The sequence below is a fragment of the Lissotriton vulgaris genome, chromosome 1_1 (genome assembly GCF_964263255.1).
Source record: "Lissotriton vulgaris chromosome 1_1, aLisVul1.2, whole genome shotgun sequence".
Taxonomy (NCBI): domain Eukaryota; kingdom Metazoa; phylum Chordata; class Amphibia; order Caudata; family Salamandridae; genus Lissotriton; species Lissotriton vulgaris.
Window position 1 is genome coordinate 1,829,940,166 of NC_141685.1, and position 18,102 is coordinate 1,829,958,267.

Sequence of the window (18,102 nt, forward strand, 5' to 3'; positions counted from 1 at the left end):
GGAGCCTTTTTCGTAAGTGCAAGGGGATGAATGGAAACATTTTCTGTGGGTCTCGAACATAAACAAGCAGGATGAAGCAATGGAGTTCACCTGCCCTTCAAATGTCAGCTTATTATCAAAGTAAACTCTAGTAAAGGCTAGAAAATCAGTGCTACTAGACCATCTACTCCCCACTACCCAATAATTCTTCTTGGACTAAGACGCTCAATGCTTTAAAAATTTTGCTTAAATTCCATAATCGTTCTAAAATCGTAGTAAGGTTCCATAATTAAACCCATCTACAAAGAAGATGTCAGAATTTAAGGCAAAGCTTTTTGTTAAATGCATTCAACGGGACCTTGAACAATGGTCTGAATAATACCAGTTATACAAAACTAGCTTTCGTCAAGGCATTGGCACTGTGCTTAACATTTTAACATTTTGCATCCTCAATTCTAAGGCCATAACAATGAAATGACTATATTATACTTCCTTAATTGACTTTAGAGCCACATTCAACAAAGTTTCATATGGAAACTGCTCTGCGAAAATTGAGTAAATGAAATATGCCCAGGACTTTGTTAAATGCAGTTCATCCCATTACTCAATACATGGGTACATATACAAATCAGTAGCAAAGGTACAATCTCTAAAAAAAAAAAAATAGGTGGTTTATATAAGGCAATTAAAAATCTAGCAGTAGCGCATCCAAGACAAGCCAACTTACAAGGGCCTATTCTGAAGTATGCAGATGACACAGTTCTTATAAGCAGGACTCCAAAGACTATTGGACTGTTTGAGTTCTTATTGCAAGAACGACATGTTGGAAATTAATTTAGGTAAAACAAAAACAATTATTATTGGCAGGAGAACAGTAAACAATTTGATATGGTACTTACATAAGAAAAAGGGCGAAACTGTGCAAGTATAAAATACTTTGCCATTATTTTTCACCCTCGCAGAACCTTTTAGAATCGTACAAACGCCTTAGAATCAAAGAGCAATTAATTAGGCCAGCCCTTCAAGGTACTCCTATTGAAAGTGCATTGTCCATCATTTGACCCAGTACTGAAGGTCATGAAAAGTAGAATTCAGCCACCTGACACATGGTTTAGCTCCTCTGTCTGAGTCTTCGACCACCAGTGTAAATAAACTCATTTAAAAAACTACATTCCAGAGTATTCTGTCTTCCACTAAAAGCCTCCCAACAAACAATTCAGCTTGAATTCGCTTTAATTGATCAAACTGGAAATTGTATCTTGTTATATAAAACGTACACACAAAACCACGAACAGCCACTAATTCCATGGGTCATTTTATATGGGAGGATATTAACTCTAATATACCTGGCTGAATCTCCTAATTAATTTTTTTAAAACACTCCATTTAGAAGTTGAAGTGGCCCAGGAGGGGACCTCCAATATCCCTTTCTGACAGCCTGTTCATGGTGGTGTTCCTGCTATGACCAGGCTGTCGGAAAGGGATATTCAAATCCCATGGCGTCGCCTGGCTCGCACCACCGCCATTAAGAGCTGCGACTACAACCACTGCCACGTTGGGATCTGAGATTGGCAGAGGCAGCAGTGTGGACTCAGACTTTATGGTCTGACCACCAGCATCATAATGCAATGGTCGGCCCTATGTTTTAAAGTTAATATAGTATATAATAGTTCAAATTCAATATACCTGTGTTTTGTCAGTATTGTGATCTTCTATTTTTTTGTAAATATTTTTCACTTTACATACAAAATAAATATAGTTAGAATGTGTATTCTCAATATTTTTTAGGTGAGATTTTTTGTCGCTGATATTTTGTGTACAATATTTCATCTGACAACTGGCCCGTGAGCCAGTAGTCAAACGGGACACAGTGTCCCCACCCTATTTAGGGCATAGCAATGGCCACAGATTTTAAAGGCATGGCGCGCCCAGTCAGGGAAATCAAACCATGGCTCTGACACACAGGGAAAACAACCTCTCTGTCAGAGCCCTGTATGTTTTACTTGTAAACAAAAAAAAACACTTTGGTGGAGATTGTTGCTGAAAAGCAAAAAAGAATGCCAAGTGGGAGAAAGGACATGGCTACCCACTTAGCATTCAACAATGATAGAAGTGCATTCACCTTTGAGGTGGATGAACTTTCATCATAGAGATCTCATACAGGCAGATGAAGATCTCTAGACATGGTGAGCAAACCTCTACAGACATGGCCTCAGGCCATCTGACAGGCAAGCGGGCACAGCCAAACATAGAATGACCCTCTGTTTCCACCAAAGGTCTGTTCCACAGAGTGTTTGTGGTTCTCCCTGATCTCATTTCACTCTAATATCCATGGGCATACCTGTTAGGACAAAATCTGAGTGAATATAGGAAAAAAATTATTTTCAAGATAATCATGTGGTGCAACATAACTTTTGCATCCTTCATCTTTACTGCAAAATGTTGGATAAAGAATTGGCTAAAATTAGCATAGATATTAGTATTTAAAACAATATCGGCCTGTTTCAAGACAGTTTGAGGATATTCTTCTTTTAAGGAATGCATTAAGCAATATGGCCAGGTCTCTGAGGGGTGTGGCCAACACACCTAACTAGGTGACGGATATATATTACCCCAACATCAGATTATAACCTAGCAAATATATGCTTAAAACATCAAATTGGCTCTTGCATGGGTGAGCTGTAATACCAGGCTTCCATAGTGGTGTTATCAAACACTATCCAACTACCAGAGAGGCGTGGCTGGGGAGGCCTGGAAGGATGCGAAAAGGCAGTGGTTCATGGCCAACTGCATCAGGAGCGAAGTGTGGGTTGTTGCAGGGTGTTAATCAGCACAGTGTTCCAAGTGCCACAACTTACCACAACAGCAGGTTCCTCTGGGACCCAGAACAACACTGCATTTTGGTGGTAGGCCACATAGAGATGTCCTGAAGTACTAGAGCATGTCCCTGAGGCAGGGAAGAACACACTCCCAACAGCTTCTTGCAGAGGCTGCAGGCTGTAGAGTGGCCTGATACAGGTAGCAGACGTAGTCAAGAAGAAGGGGTTTAAGGATTTCCCACCTCTGCGGTGCTCTGTGTTGGTCCATTTATTTCTCTGGTGCAGATTACACATGTTGGTGATGCAGGTTTGAGCTGTGCCCAGATGAAAAGATATGATGGTGGCACAGAGATATCTGAAGAGGTGATGCATCAGACGGATATTGGATCCAAGATGTCTAGTGACAGTTAATGAGTGGAGTGGGTTGGACAACACTCCTACCTAATAAAACAGAGGTAATTCAGCAGAGGTCAGAGTGGCCTAACTGTGTGCAGGCAGTTGTTTTAAAGAAAATTACATGTCACCTTTTGAGCATACACACAAACATTGTAACCATGGTGAGTAACATATCTCAACAGGTGGTCACCCTACGCTAGTGTCAAGATGGTAAGAGATAAAGAACCAGTGGGCTCACAGCAACCAAAATGAGAATTACATGCAATAGCTGTGGCAGTCAGACAGTCTGACCCTCCTTCCTATAAGTGGCCATGCCACTTCTGGCATTGGCGACCCTGCAATGTTTTCTAGAGAGGCGATCTTGCAGGTAATTAAAGAGAGCAGATCCTACTATGAAGCTTAAATTGATCAAATGAAGATTGATATATCCCTTGTTAGACAAGGCGTACGTAATATGGTTGATCGGGTCACGTAGGCTGAGGGAAAGATCTCAAAAATGGAAAATATAAAGTGCTCTTTGAATGAATTTATTTTTTGAGAGTTAAATTCAAGCACTACCCAAAAACTTTGAAGTCAAGAAAACAACAGCGTACAATTTCCCAACCAATTTTGGAAGAGAAAAATGTAATAAGCAAAAATACACTATAGTGATTAAAATAAGGGGAACCAGATATGGGAAATGTTACGGCAAACATGCCTAGAAAATATAAAGCACGAATGTAAAGTTTCAATTTGTAGTTGATCAGGAACTAGGTACAATCATACCAACCACAATGGAGTGTAGGTCGGCTAAAGCAAGAGAATCTTACTTGCCATAGTTTGTACCTTAGGACTTATCTAATTTTTGGAGCTCAAAGACGTCCTTTGAGGAAAGATCTGAAGCTGAAACCATATGGGCTCCCTCGAAGTTGCATATGTCCTTGTTGAGCTCCAGCTGAATTAATTGGTTTTGGTGACAAAAGCTCAGGGAAGGACCCAACTGGATTTCTTAGCCACTGAGGTTGCTCTGCTGCTGGGATATATTTGCCGCCTTACCCCAACCAAGTTTTACATTTGCACTGAGTAACATTTTTGGTTTTCAAAATCCATCAGTGTGACAAGGCTGGACGCTTTAGCCAGGCAGGGCTCTATGAGGCTAAATACATTTATTATAAACGAGATTCTGCTGAGCCAGTTTTCAGCATGGCAAAATCTTGGAACATTGGCACAGCTTGGATAAAGGCGTCAGGTGTAATTGAGGAAGTTCAAACTCTTTAGAGAGAATTATTCTTAGGAATTCAGCTGGATTTTGGAAATTGATCCATTCACTTCGCAACAACCACCTTCTATCCTTGAGAAATGCAGAGCAAACACACACCACGTGCTCAATTGTTTCTGAGTGATGCCCCTACAATTAGTGTCCCCATTTGAGCAAAGCCATGCAGGCAAATGTTTTAAAAAGGGCCATTCGCCCATCCTTAGTGCCATACATATTTTCTTCCAGACAGCTGCATAAGTGCTCGAAAGATATGGGGCCTTTGATCTGGGTTTGAGCTCAGCGATTATAGACCAGCCATGTTTTCTTTTAGACAATTGTGCCCTGTCCTGATAAAAAGACCAAAGGCAAACACTTCTTTTAATGGACAATTTTAGTGCCTGCTAGGGCGGGTTGGTTCCCCAGTAGTCCACGGCATCGACAGTTTCAAAGAGTGGTCAAGGAAACTTTGGTGTTTTTGACTGGGTTGACCTGCTGATATTTCTTGCCACACCTTGGTCTCCTGGCTTCCTTTCCTTGAATTATGCAGTCTGTGGCACAGCTTGATGAATGCACCTGCTCCGACGCCCTCATGGTTCAGAATGCCAAACTAGAGCCTTATCTGAGCCAGAGATGCCAATTTCGGATGGTGCCAGGCTCGTTTGTAGAGTCTAATTGTTGTTTTATTCAGCATTGACAAATTGCTCCCCAACATTATTTCTTGGCCGTAGGTTAGACAGTTTGTAACCTTTGCCTTCATGACTGTCAGGAGGGGGGATAGGCTTGGGCCAAGTAGCTGTGCTGAAAGTTTCATTGTTGCTGCTTCAAGGGACAATGCTTTTGCTTTGACTACTTCTTTGTGTTTTACAAAAGAGCCCTTGGAATCCATGTAGATGCCCAAATATTTATACTATGTCACAGTTTCTGTTTTTTTGCCGTCGAAGAACCACCCACCGGTTTGCTGCTCCCAATTCCCGAAGGTGATAGCTTTTGTTTTTGAAAGATTTAATACCAGAGCGTTACTTGATGTGAAAGAAAGCAGTTGGTCATGAAGTCTCTGTAGACCGACCTTCGTGTGGCTGAATAAAACAAGATCGTCAGCGTAAAGCAAACTACTGATTCGGGATCCACCAAGTGAAGGGGGATGAGAGTTGACCTTATCCAATAGGTGGGATAAGTCAGAGATAAAAAGATTGAACAAAAGAGGGGCCAGCACACACCCTTGTTTGACTCCACAGAAAGTCGGTATTTTTCTTGAGACGTCACCCAATTTTATGCAAATCCAGGAAAGTATATCCGAACAAGAGAGTGTGTACTTGGAAAAACAGAGTGAGAGAATGCCAACATTCAAACTACTTAGATGATATTTACATTCCATTTCCAGGAATGTCAGAGTTACTCTAAAATCACGAGAGTCTCAGCCATAGACATATTCTGAGGGCATAAAAATTGTTAAAGCACATGTTAGATCATTCAGTACAGTGGTTAGGTAGTAAATATATTAATCTTGTCCTTATATATCCACTTAGACCCAACAGACCTCTTTGACCAGCAGAGTGAAGAGCCAGAGTGGCGATATCCAGTGTCTGTTTTTCTCTCAACCCATTTACCTTCCTCTGGGTCTACTGCTTATCAACATATTCCTATTGTGGATGGTTAGCAGTGGATAGGGAGAAGTCCTAAAAAGTTCATCCCTTCTATTGGAGCCAGAATTCAAGTTAATGGATTTTCAGAAAACTTCAAAGGTGGGCATACCTGGTATTCTTATCTGCAGAGAATGCACCTTCAAATGAGAAATTCAGCACATTGTCCCTGTCCCCTGCAGTTTTGGAAAAATAACTAAGTACCCCTTTTTCCAAATGCTGGGAAAGGTTCTGCAGGTCACTCTTTGAGCCCTCAAGTCTTCAGGGTAGACTTATTGTCTCTATTCGGCCAGGGCTCCTTTCAAGGTTAATTGTTCTGTCTGTGTAGCAGGTAAACAGGATATTAACTACTTGATCACTGCTGAGCAGTTCCAGTCCCTAGGAACAAGTAGAGCTCACAAGTCTTCCACGTCCAGCAGTGAGAGTCTTCAAGATGTTTTCTTTACAGGTCCAGGAATGTTCTGAGGAGTTGGCAGTGAGGAGGAAGACCTATACTGTTCACTAGCCTGTGGTTCGAGAATTCTCTCCACTCAATCTTGACTACCTTTTCAAAACTTCGTTCTATAGCAGCATTTCCTCTCTTGGTTTACTGCAAACCTTTATATGAACTAAAAACAAACTGTCTCTTACATCTTCCATTTGCAGGAGCTCCAGTCCCTCATTTTAGCCACTCCCCTTTGGAGATAGTGTGCTCTTCTTTCTTAAGGGCAAAACTGCTCCTGGGTTTGGAGCCAAACAGTCACTTAGCCACTGGAGTCAAGCTATCCTGGCTGATGACGGCTGATAGCCAGAAACCGGTCCTAGGATGCTTGATTCTGGTCCAGGAAAGACATGGCTTGGTAGTTCGGGCTGGACTGTTCCCATGAGGCACAGGGTCAATACTGATTTGCATATGGCCATGTCTGAACTGGGGTGGCGTGGTTCAAAATAACAATGGATTTAACCCAGATCTGTGATTGGGGGTGAATGTTTTGCCAATGTGCAACATTCCGTCCATCATCTTGTGTGTTTTGCTGTTCACCCTATGTGGGAAGGGTATGCTCAGACGTGGGTTCCGTGCTCACTACGCCACTGGAGTCAAGCTATCCTAGCTTATGACGGCTGATAGCCAGAAACCGGTCCTAGGATACCTGATTCCGGTCCAGGGAAGACATGGCTTGGCAGTTCGGGCTGGACTAGATTCGACAACAAGGGTTAATTAATATATCAGAGAAAGAAGCAAGGCGCTCTGCCTGTAGTGTACGCAATAAAGGATCTGCAATTCAATAAATATTCTATGGTGCAACTGGCAAACGGGAAAACCCTCAGACCACTCAACAGTGTGTCTGAAAACAAGCACAAAATAACTACTGCGAAAATTGCCTATGCACACATTTACAAAGGTCCTATACATGTGTAGTAGTCTATGTCAAAAGCACTGTTGTTAAAACAAAGACAGCAAAATTGGATTCCTTGATACTCCGAGTTCATGAATTTCAAGGTTTATTCATTCCACAACCAGCCGACACGTTTTTCATCGCGTTAGGAACAAAGTGTTCGCGACTCCTCAGAGCTTGCCTATGTAGCGTAAGTCAAGTAAGGTTGCTCCACCGGTGATACTTCCGACCTGGAGGGGTCCGTGACCGTATCTAGCCAATCAAACACGTGTAAAAGCGTTCTTGCGTAGACCAATGTGTGTACACCATCAGGGCTTTCTTAAGAAGTGGACACCCCAGGAAAAGATAATTCCACAGTCGTTCCAAGGCAGTAAAGTTTCTCACTAATCAAGGTTTGTCCAAAAAGGAACCGGAAGACCCGACGCACTGTTGGAGCGGATAACCCCGATGCTCGAGTATTTCAGAAGCGCCAATGCTTGAAATGTCCAGTCTCCCGGTTCGCCGTGTTCCGTACTGCCTTGGAACGACTGTGGAATTATCTTTTCCTGGGGTGTCCACTTCTTAAAAAAAGCCCTGATGGTGTACACTAATCGGTCTACGCAAGAACGCTTTTACACATGCTTGATTGGCTAGATACGGTCACGGGCCCCCCCGGGTCGGAAGTATCACCGGTGGAGCGACATTACTTGACTTACGCTACATAGGCAAGCCCTGAGGAGTCACGAACACTTTATTCCTAATGCGATGAAACACGTTTCGGCTTGAAATTCATGAACTCGGAGTATCAAGGAATCCAATTAATTTTGCTGTCTTTGTTTTAACAACAGTGCTTTTGACATAGACTACTACACATGTATAGGACCTTCGTAAATGTGTGCATAGGCAATTTTTGCAGTAGTTCGTACTGGACTGTTCCCATGAGGCACAGGGTCAGAACTGATTTGCATATGGTCATGTCTGAACTGGGGTGGCGTGGTGAGCAAAATAACGATGGATTAAACTCAGATCTGTAACTGGGGGTGAATGTTTTGCCAATGTGCAACATTCTGTTCATCAGAATGGTAGCAGTTCCTGACATTTTCATTTGGTATCTTCCAAGTGAAAGGAAGAACTATTGAGGCTGCCATTTGTTATGCCAGTTGTTTCTAGTCCCCCTCCTAGATTATTAATTCCTGCTAACTGAAACTTGTTAGTAAAATTCTGACCTTCCTGGGTCCAGAAGCCAAGCCAGTGTATTCAAAGAGCAGAGTCATTACTAGCCAGCTGAGGATGTGTGTTGGGCCTCTGGGCAAAGGCAGAAATGCAAACTAGTACTAAGTTGGTTTTCCCACAAGCAGCTCAAAGTATACATTCTTAAGTTACTTCCCCACTAAGCTGTCAAAAACTAATTTCATAAATGAATGTGAATAAGTGAAAAAGAAGTTTTAAATAAGTTATACACCTAATGAATCGGTGTGGGGTGCCACGACAGCAACAGTGTGTCTATTTCACTGCGAGGGGTCTAAACAGGAAATGAAAATACCAGTGAGGCTGACCGCAATGCAAGCAGGCGGAAGTTAAGGATTGTTAGTCGCAGTTTGCTCTACCAGAGATTCCTGTGTGCATGCCTGTAATAATTTGTCTCATCCAAGCAGTTTCAATATACACGTCCCAACGAGTAAGCTCTGACCTCTCTTTCTTCTCCAACCAGCTTGGCGCCAAGCGCGTCCCTGCTACTCCAGGATTACCATGTACCTTATCCCCCATGAGTGTACTGGTTCGTGGAGGTGCCATACTCTGACTTTCCTGTGTGGTCCAGAACCAGAGCCTGCTTGTACTTCACAAAAGACAGTACATAAGTAGATGTGTGGTCCGAGCACAGTGGAAAAGGCATTGAAGCTGCTACATCAGTCTTTACAGACGCCTCTAGGTGAGGCCTCAGTCTTCAGCACAAGTTTGCTCTCACACTCTGAGGCGACCATTCTGTTTGTGACCGGTGGTGCAAGTGGAAGCAAGTGTGAGAGGACGAGCTCTCGATGCAGGATCAGTTTGTCATCTTCACTGCCCTTTCAGAGTTTTTCCAATTAAGGAAAGCCTTAGCTCAGAAATAAACACTGTATAATAAATCTAAAGATGTGACGCAGCTAAATGATGTCCAACCAAACAGAATTCAGTATCGCAATTTGATTTATAAAAGGCAAAACAATTATTATTAAACATGCTGTGAACAAATGAACAGTGCCCTTTCCAAGGAGGTTCATGGTTTGTTTTGCAATTGGTGAACCAAAAAAACGTTGTTAGTGCCACATTCCTTAGGATATTCAGTTCCAGAAGAAAGTTAAGCTGTTCACCTATCACATCTTTAATAGAAGTGGCAAATATTTGAGACTAACATCACACTAACCGTATATACTTTTGTACCACCTTCCTAGGTTTTGAAAAAGAAATCATTTGATCTCCACAACTTTTGTTTCTCCAATAAATCATATTTAAAATCTCATATATATAAACATACAAACAGGTGCTTTTCGTTTTTGTTCTCCATCCATTGGTGTATTCAGAGTCATTCACATTGTGTTTGAATGAAAGGAAGGTGCACCAAAACACACTCAATGTCCTCCAAATGTATTCAAACAGTATCCTTTTATTGTTCTTGATAGTAAAACATGGACATCAGCCAACGCGTTTCATTCCACTAAGGGAACTTCATCAGGGCTGAAAAAATATATATATAAAACAAACCAAAACATGAATCACAACATCCACAATAAAATTGGCACATTTGAACATTAGAAATTATTAGTACATACATATACAATAACATAAGTGAATGACCAAAACCAAGAAATTCCAAGTAACATATATACATAAAAATACATAAACAAGCCTACCGCACATAAATATATACAATTAAAAGATGCCACATTGGGACTACACTTGTAAAGAGTGTACATTAACAACAAACAAAAATAAAACAAACATTATAACCCACAATAGTTAAATGGATTTTTTCATATTATTGTCCATATCAATGACCAAAATCGTTATACAAAAGAATAATAAAGGGTGGGAGAAGACCCATTCTTTTAAGGAAGACAGAAAGGGCAGAGTGAAAATCACCATGCATAGGGTGATTGGTTTGGATGGATACTTGGACTTTCAATCCTTTTTTGATATTCCATTTTCTCTCTGCCTTTTCTGTCTCTGTCTTCCTTAAAAGTAGGGGTCTTCTCTCACCCATTATTATTCTTTTGTGGAATGATTTTGGTCATTAATATGGACAATAATATGAAAAATCCATTTAACTATTGTGGGTGGACCAAGAATAGATGTAGACACTTTTAGTCAAACAAAAAAATATATTTTTTTCAGGATAATTTAATGCTGCAGTTTAAGAAACATAGAAACATTGTATAAGATATATATGGTTTTAACTGCAGATGGAATTCAAGATTTATAGTTAAAAACTGAGTATTCCTTGATACTAAGACCCACACTAAGATGGCCGCCCCATTCTAAAAATGTCTTTCGATATCTAGAGGTGGGGTGTGGTAACACTTTACCGGCACAATTTCCTTCCCGTATTTCACACAGAACACTTCTGTCTTCCTGGGCGCGTAACCTCAAGCGTTTGGTGTTTAAAAGCAGAGGTGTTTGCCGTTGGCACCGTTATACCATCTTTGGCATTGAGAAGGGCAAACGTGTTCCCTCAATCATGGTGACCTGGAATAGGCAGACCCCTTCATCATGCTTGGATGCTTTTTCATAGACAGTAAGCCCGCATTTACGTGTTTGGGGCAGCTGGCTATCATACTCAACACGTTCAGTATTTTTTCAATTTTTGAACACGGGCTCTTACGTCTTATTTGTTCCGCTTTCAGGCTCCTTTAAAAACGCATCATAAAGCTTTGCTGCAAGTTCACTAAAGTATTGCAGGCATTTACTGCTTGCTTAGTGGGTAAGTGGTTGTCAGTATTTCTTATCATTATCGTTGCAAAACCCCATGATGAATATAAAGCTTGACAGCAGGGTTATTTGATTTTATCCACAGCCAATCGCTTTGAGTGCTGCCCGCCTCTGAAAGGTATACTGCCATTTTTAGTTTAGGCCGGAGATATCCGACTCGTTAGGTAATCCCACATAATATTGTAGCATTTAGAATCATGATGGATATTAGGAAGTAGTGGTTTACCCAAATGGTATATGTGATTACCCGCACATTGGGTCTTCACGCACTAACCAGTCAAGTCAATAATATATCTTCAACTTTAAACTTTACATAATTTGTCAGTTTAGGTTTTGATATATATTTAGAAAGATATTTCCATATTAGTTTTTCCTAAACACAGAGCAATATAAGACCCCTTATGGACATATATTGTAGGGGTAGATAGGCACTCCCGGTCCTATTGTTATTGGTACAGGGTGCTTTCATTGCAAAAGCCTTTACTCATTACATTTTGGTCATATTCCATTGAATTTGCAGAGATGTGGTAGATGACGTACCGGATCACATCCTTTGACCAACTACTCCTTTTTTCCTAAACAATCTTTTATCTTTGGTCCGCTTGATTGCCCGAAACAGGTAAATATGTTGTATTTAGATCAACAACTTAGTTGTCCCTAAATTAAGCCATCAGAAAAACGTTCCTTGTTCTTTCTTCTTTTTTCATAGTTACTATATATCGCCGGTATCTCAGGCGTTATAGTCTGCTCAACTTCAATATTAGAGCATCTCACATTTATGATAAGGTAACACCCTGCCCTCTCAGTATTCATTCTTATATTCCATGATGGCTAAGGGTAGTGGAGATTCACCTGGTCACTCCCATCTTTTCTTCTCTTCTTCTCTTTTTTCACCATTTTTTAAAACAAATATTCCCTCATCATACCATCTTTCAGGACTATGGTTGGACATTGAATGATTGTTTCATTCTTCAACGTTGTAATAAAGTTCACACTTGGTGACGGTTTTTAGGTGATGTATATATAAAAAGTCACAATTCTCTTGGGTTTAATGGTTAGGTTTTACCATTATTGTGACATAGAATGACTAGTGGTTTGAATGGTTATGTGAATTCATGAAAAATATTGTAGATGACCCCCTTTATTATGGGGGCATGACTATGTAAATAGAACCTGTGTACAACATTGACATGTATTTTGGTTATGTGCACCCTGTTTAGGTTCTGATGAACCATGCACATGGCTTCCTGATGAAGGCATACAGCTGAAACGTGCGTAGGATCTAAAAACCTTTAAAGCTGTGTTATCATTGAATGTTTATTCTGTTTCTTCCTAGATTGTGAATATCTTTTTCTAACTAACGAATTATGAATGTGTACATACTTTTGATTATAATGAATACTGTGCAGAAAATAAATACAATTATAGCACAGTTATACGATATACATTAGGCATTAGAACAACAAATAGTGTCAATGTTATACGAACAACTAATAGTGTCAATGTTACACGTTATTTATAAAATCTGAATTTTTGTATCTGTATAGACATTCAGTGCTCTATATGAAGAATTTAAACTATAAATAAACAATGTATATAAACAATATTTATGTTTATATTGTATTTGACACAGTGCATTCATATTGTATTGTGTATGTTGTGCAGGTCCAGGAGCTATATTCTTCTTACCTAAATCTTTTTTCCTTACAACTGGGCTACTTCAGTATACATCCTCCAGTTAAGGCAGAGCAACACCACAACACACCACCATAATACATTAACATACAACAGTAAAACAATCAGCACAACAGGACAGAACAATGCAACAATATCACAACACTTATACAACATGGCAGCACAAAAACACAACTCAACAATACAACAGCATACCAATATAACATTGTAATACACAAACACATAATAGCAAAAATGTGCAAATTGTGTTGTGCTTTTTTACTGGTTTTGTGTTGTGGTGTTGCTATATTATGTTGTAGTTGTGCTTTGTTCTGTTGAGCTGCGGTACATTGGTATATACTGTTGTGAAAGTGTATTGTAGTGTATTATGTTAGTGTATTTGTTGTGTCTGTGATTTGTGCTGTTATTACACTTATGTAAATATATTTCTGTTGTTCTGTGTTGCACTATTGTGTTGTTTGTGTGCAGTAGTGTTGTGTTTATTAATGTTGTGTTGCTGGTTCTTCTGCAGTGAATTCTGTGTTTTTGTGTTGCATTATTACATTATATTGTGTTGTGCTATGGTCTTAGAGTTGTGCTTGGAGTCTTGGAGTTGTGCCCTTTTGTTGTCTTGTTACTTCGATTTGGTTATATTACAGTGCTGTGTTTTGTTGTGATCTGTTGTTACTTTCCAGACATCGAGGCTGCTACATTTCTTTTAAGCTCCAATGACACACAGCCAAATACTGCTGTCTAAGAGTAACATACCACTGCTCCAGAAAGTCGACTATTTAAGACTCCAGTCACCTCACAGCTGTGGCAGATATTGTGCACTACTAAATCAGTATTTACAGTGATTACTTTTCCTACTTCCTGTGATCAGTCCAAAGGTCTTTGTAAAATATTTGTGGGCAGTCTGTGATTTCAAATGGAACCCTTGAGACTTCTTTGTGCGAAGATTTCGCATCCACCAGTAGCAGAATCCCCAGGAACCGCCGAGGAGAGGGCTGCATGCGGTTGCTTTTTCAGCTGACTCGTGATGGCTTTCTTCCAAGTCGACAGTCATGAGCACGAGGGCAGGGCACGGGCCATTTCTGGCACTCACCGCCGCCCTCCAGAATACAAACATGGAGCCCTGTACGTGCTGCCACTCCAAGCTGCCAAGGACTCTGCTGCATGCCCATTATACACACTGTGCTAAAATAGACTGCGCCTCTGCGCACGCTCAGACAGGGGAGCTTCTTGAATGCGTCGAGATCTCTGCCTGTTGATTGTGTTGCCGTATCCTATTTCTAAATCTACATAATCTTCCAAGAAAAAGTCTTGACTGCACGAGAAGCAAAGCCCAGAGATAATGTTATTGGCACTTCAGTGAGATATTCAGTAGTACATAGGCCCCAAGATCCAGAGGAAACCCTTAACAAGGATTAGATCTAAGTTTTCCCAGGCCCCGGAGACAGTTTCGAAAGAAGAGACATGAGATTTAGCTCCCCGTTGTTTCGTATATGCACAGTTTAGATTGGAAAGTCAAGAAGAACCGCTGGAATTGATCATGTTGTAGTTGAGAGGTCTTTCAAAGAGAACACATTCCAGTGAACAATATTTCTGGCGTGGCCTATACTTCGGAATACACAAACTGCAGTCATATTTACCAATCACATATTCCAATTTGTATTTTTTCATAACCTTTTGTCAAGCTAACAATCCCAAAATCTGGTAAATAATATGTCGTGCACTGAGTTTCTTACGTTCTTTTCAAGTTGCAAATTATTCATTTTAATGTTGCTAAGATATCTTAAGGCTGAAAATCAATGTTTCTAAAACCATTCATAAGTGTTAATACGACAAAAAGTATTCACCGTTTTAAAACACAAAACTCCTTACTGCCACATTGTTTTGACTAGGGCTCTTGTTGCTTTTTTCATTCCTGTTACTACTAGACTGTTAGAACAGGGGTCTCTAGTTGGCAGGGGTACGCACCCTAGTCCAAGTAGGGACCACCGCTTCTGACAGGGTAGCCTGGCGGATACGGGAAGGCTTAACTTCAGAGGCAATGTGTAAAGTATTTGCGTAACACAAACCAACAGTAACACAGTAAACAAAAACACTCACAAAAGGACACCACACCAGTTGTAAAAAAAATGTAAATTGATACTTGTATAGCGCACTACTCACCCGCAAGGGTCTCAAGGCGCTTCTACAAATACCGCTGTGGAAGCCATCCTGGCTTTCCCTGTGAGGCGTCCACTCCTGGGCACCCCCAAGGTGGAGGCCAGACATCCTTAGCGTTGTGGGGGCCGTTGTGGAGATTAAGCAAGCTATTGCCCAGAGTTGCAGAGTGGGCCTCCATGATTGGAATAGGCACCGAGGCGAAAATTATCAGGTCTGTGCAATTTTGAGCCCAAGACCCGCCGAGGCGGGGAATTGAACCCTGGTCCCGGGCTAGACCTCTACATCAGGGTCTGCCGCTCTAATAATTGAGCCACACTTCTCCAGTTGTATATAGAATTAAAGATATCTTTATCTAAAATTATGCAAGATCTAAAAATATGGCGAGGATATTTCACGTACAGTAATCAAGGTTTCAGGGCCAAAAAGGGCTTTAAAAGGCTCTCTGTAGGGATAACAAGATTGAGCTCGTGGGCTCTAGGTTTCCCCAGCCACCGGTAGTAGTGAACAGGGCCGGACTGGGAACCAGAACCGGCCCTGGCAAAGTGCTCGGCCGGTCCCCCTCCCCCCTCCGGGAGGAGAGGGGAGGGGGGAGAGGTGCGACCACGCTCTGTGACAGGGCCGGTTTTCGGCCGTTTTTGTTACAGGGCCGTTTTTGCAGCATAACGGCCCTGTAACAAGAACGGCCCAAGGGGCCCAAAACCGGCCCCCAACCATGCGGCCCACCGGGGGATTGCCCGGTGCCCTCAACGGCCAGTCCGGGCCTGGTAGTGAAAACCAGTCGTAGATTTTGGCCGACTGTCTTGGAATCCAATGTGGTGGAAAAGTTACCAATCCATGCCCCTGTGGTAATCAGCAGGGTGAAAGGGGTAAGTTAATGAGCCTGCGGCATGTAAAGGGACCCAGCAGTCTGCAGTTGCCCCGTGGTCCAATGTGTACAGTTCCCCGCAGGTTCGCGATGGACGGCAGAGTCAGTTCCAAGGGAAAGACCTGCAATGACACCTGTGCCGTCAGTCCGACCCCCTGTTCACAGGAGGTGCAGGCCGGTATCACCCAAGTAAAATTCCCAACTCCGACGGCCCTGTGAGCGATTGCAAAGTTCCCCACTGCCCTCTACACAAATTGCCAGTTATCGCTATCCCGCTAAGTGCAGCAGTCCAAGGCAGCCTTATTAGTCTGTGGAGGCAATCCCTGTCCCTCATTCCACCACCCCGCTAGCCTGTAGCCCGCCTGGGGCGCCAACGCACACAGCGGCCGAGAACACACTGCTACGTGTTACCTGGGGGTTAGGGCGAGGCGGGCTCCGGCGTGGAGCTCCTCGGTCCTCCGGGCGCTCGGTTCCAGGTGCGGCTGCAGGGCGGGGGAGCGGGAAAGCCCATCCGGTATTCAGCACAGCCTTGCTGTTGGGACGCCCCTCGTTGCCAGGCAACATCTGCGAAGTCGCCAATCCTAGCTCGGTTCACCAGCTGACATCGGTGATGACGTGCCCAGCCTTCCTGAGGCTCACGGGCTGCAGGGGTGATTTCGGGAGCGTTTCCAGCCGTCTTATCCTGGCGCCTGCGGCGGTGATTACGGGGGTGGTTTAGAATTGCGGTCCAGCTCGGGCCCGCAGCGTTGAATGGGGTCAGTAATTCCAAGGTGCCAGAGTCACGGCCAGTTAGCTGGAACACGAGCCCAGGGCGGTCATTTCTGCAGTGTTTTCAATACGCTCGAACTCGGGCCAGCAAGGGTGATTTCTGGAGCGATTCTGGCCCCGCGCTCTGCTCGGTGATTTGCATACCGCGCTCCACTCTGGCCAGCAGCGGTGACTCTGGGAGGGCCAAATAAAATTATTCCACACACTCTGGGTGACAGAGGCAGTTTTCAAAGGTCCCAGGGAGACGGTGACGAGTTGTGCTAACAGTGCCTCCTCCTCCCAGTGCCTCACAGTTCAATTAGGATCCCCCGGCATCAGCAGTGGTCTCCAGGGCTGCAGGGTGACTTATGGGAGGATCACAGACCGCGCTATTGTCCTCTTAGTTCTGTTCTGCACCTGAGCAGTTCCACAAGCGGCAGGGGCAGTCCTTGGTGTTATTACTGCTGTGATTTCAGTGCCCAGGGGATCAGTCCTTATGGATGTTGTGGAGACACTCTGGGGGTGTTGCCTCAGGTCTCCCTAGCAGGGCAGGATCAGCAGGCAGTAGGACAGGTCAGCAGGTCGGGGCAGCAGTTCCTTAGAGCAGTCAGCCTCCTTCCAAATGGCAATCCTTCCTGGCGCAGCAGTCCTCACTCCAGCAGGGATTCTTCCAGGTACAGCAGTGTAACAAGAATGTGAGGCCAGGACCCTCCCTTAAATATTCTACAGTCCAGTGGCTAGAAAGTGGTGGAAGTCTCTGGAAGGGTCTGGGGGCAGGGGCTTCTGGAAGAGTCCAGGGAGTTCTGGTATGTTCCCTGCCTTCCCTGACCTGGCTGTCACAGTGACGAGAGACAGGCCGTTAAGGCTACAGTGGGCAGCCCATCACAGTCCATCCCAGGGGAGAAGGTGTGAATCACCACTCCCACCTCCCAACCCAGGCAGCTATCAGTATGCAGAGTGGAGGGGGGAGTCTGCAGTGCCCGATCTAAGTGTAGGCAGGAAAAGGTCCACTTTCTAAAAGTGGGATCCCTAGCGTAGTAGTGCCCAAACTCCATATATCATTGGAAAGGGTTCCCCGTCCCGAGTCCAATAATACCAAACATGACAGGCTTATTAGGTCCCTGTCAGAAATTATCCCATAAGGGGGTTCCCAATGCTAGCCTGTGGAGAGTGAAGCCTTACTGCAGTAGCAGGGGCTTGTGGTAGATATGTCAGCGTCACAAGGTTTTAGGGAAGAGCACCTGCACCTCAG

General features: G+C 43.1%; 1 protein-coding gene across 2 annotated transcripts in view; it reads left to right on the forward strand.

Moving 5' to 3' along the window:
• Nucleotides 1-18,102, forward strand: part of SOCS2 (suppressor of cytokine signaling 2) — a 231,683-nt gene that overhangs the window by 122,786 nt on the left and 90,795 nt on the right. The window contains exon 3 of one of the 2 annotated variants that reach the window (XM_086919290.1): nt 12,613-12,663. The exons of the other annotated variant lie outside the window; for it this stretch is intronic. Coding sequence (XP_086775416.1) covers nt 12,613-12,663 — 51 coding nt within the window. The remainder of the gene's footprint in view (nt 1-12,612; nt 12,664-18,102) is intronic. 2 annotated transcript variants of the gene reach the window in all.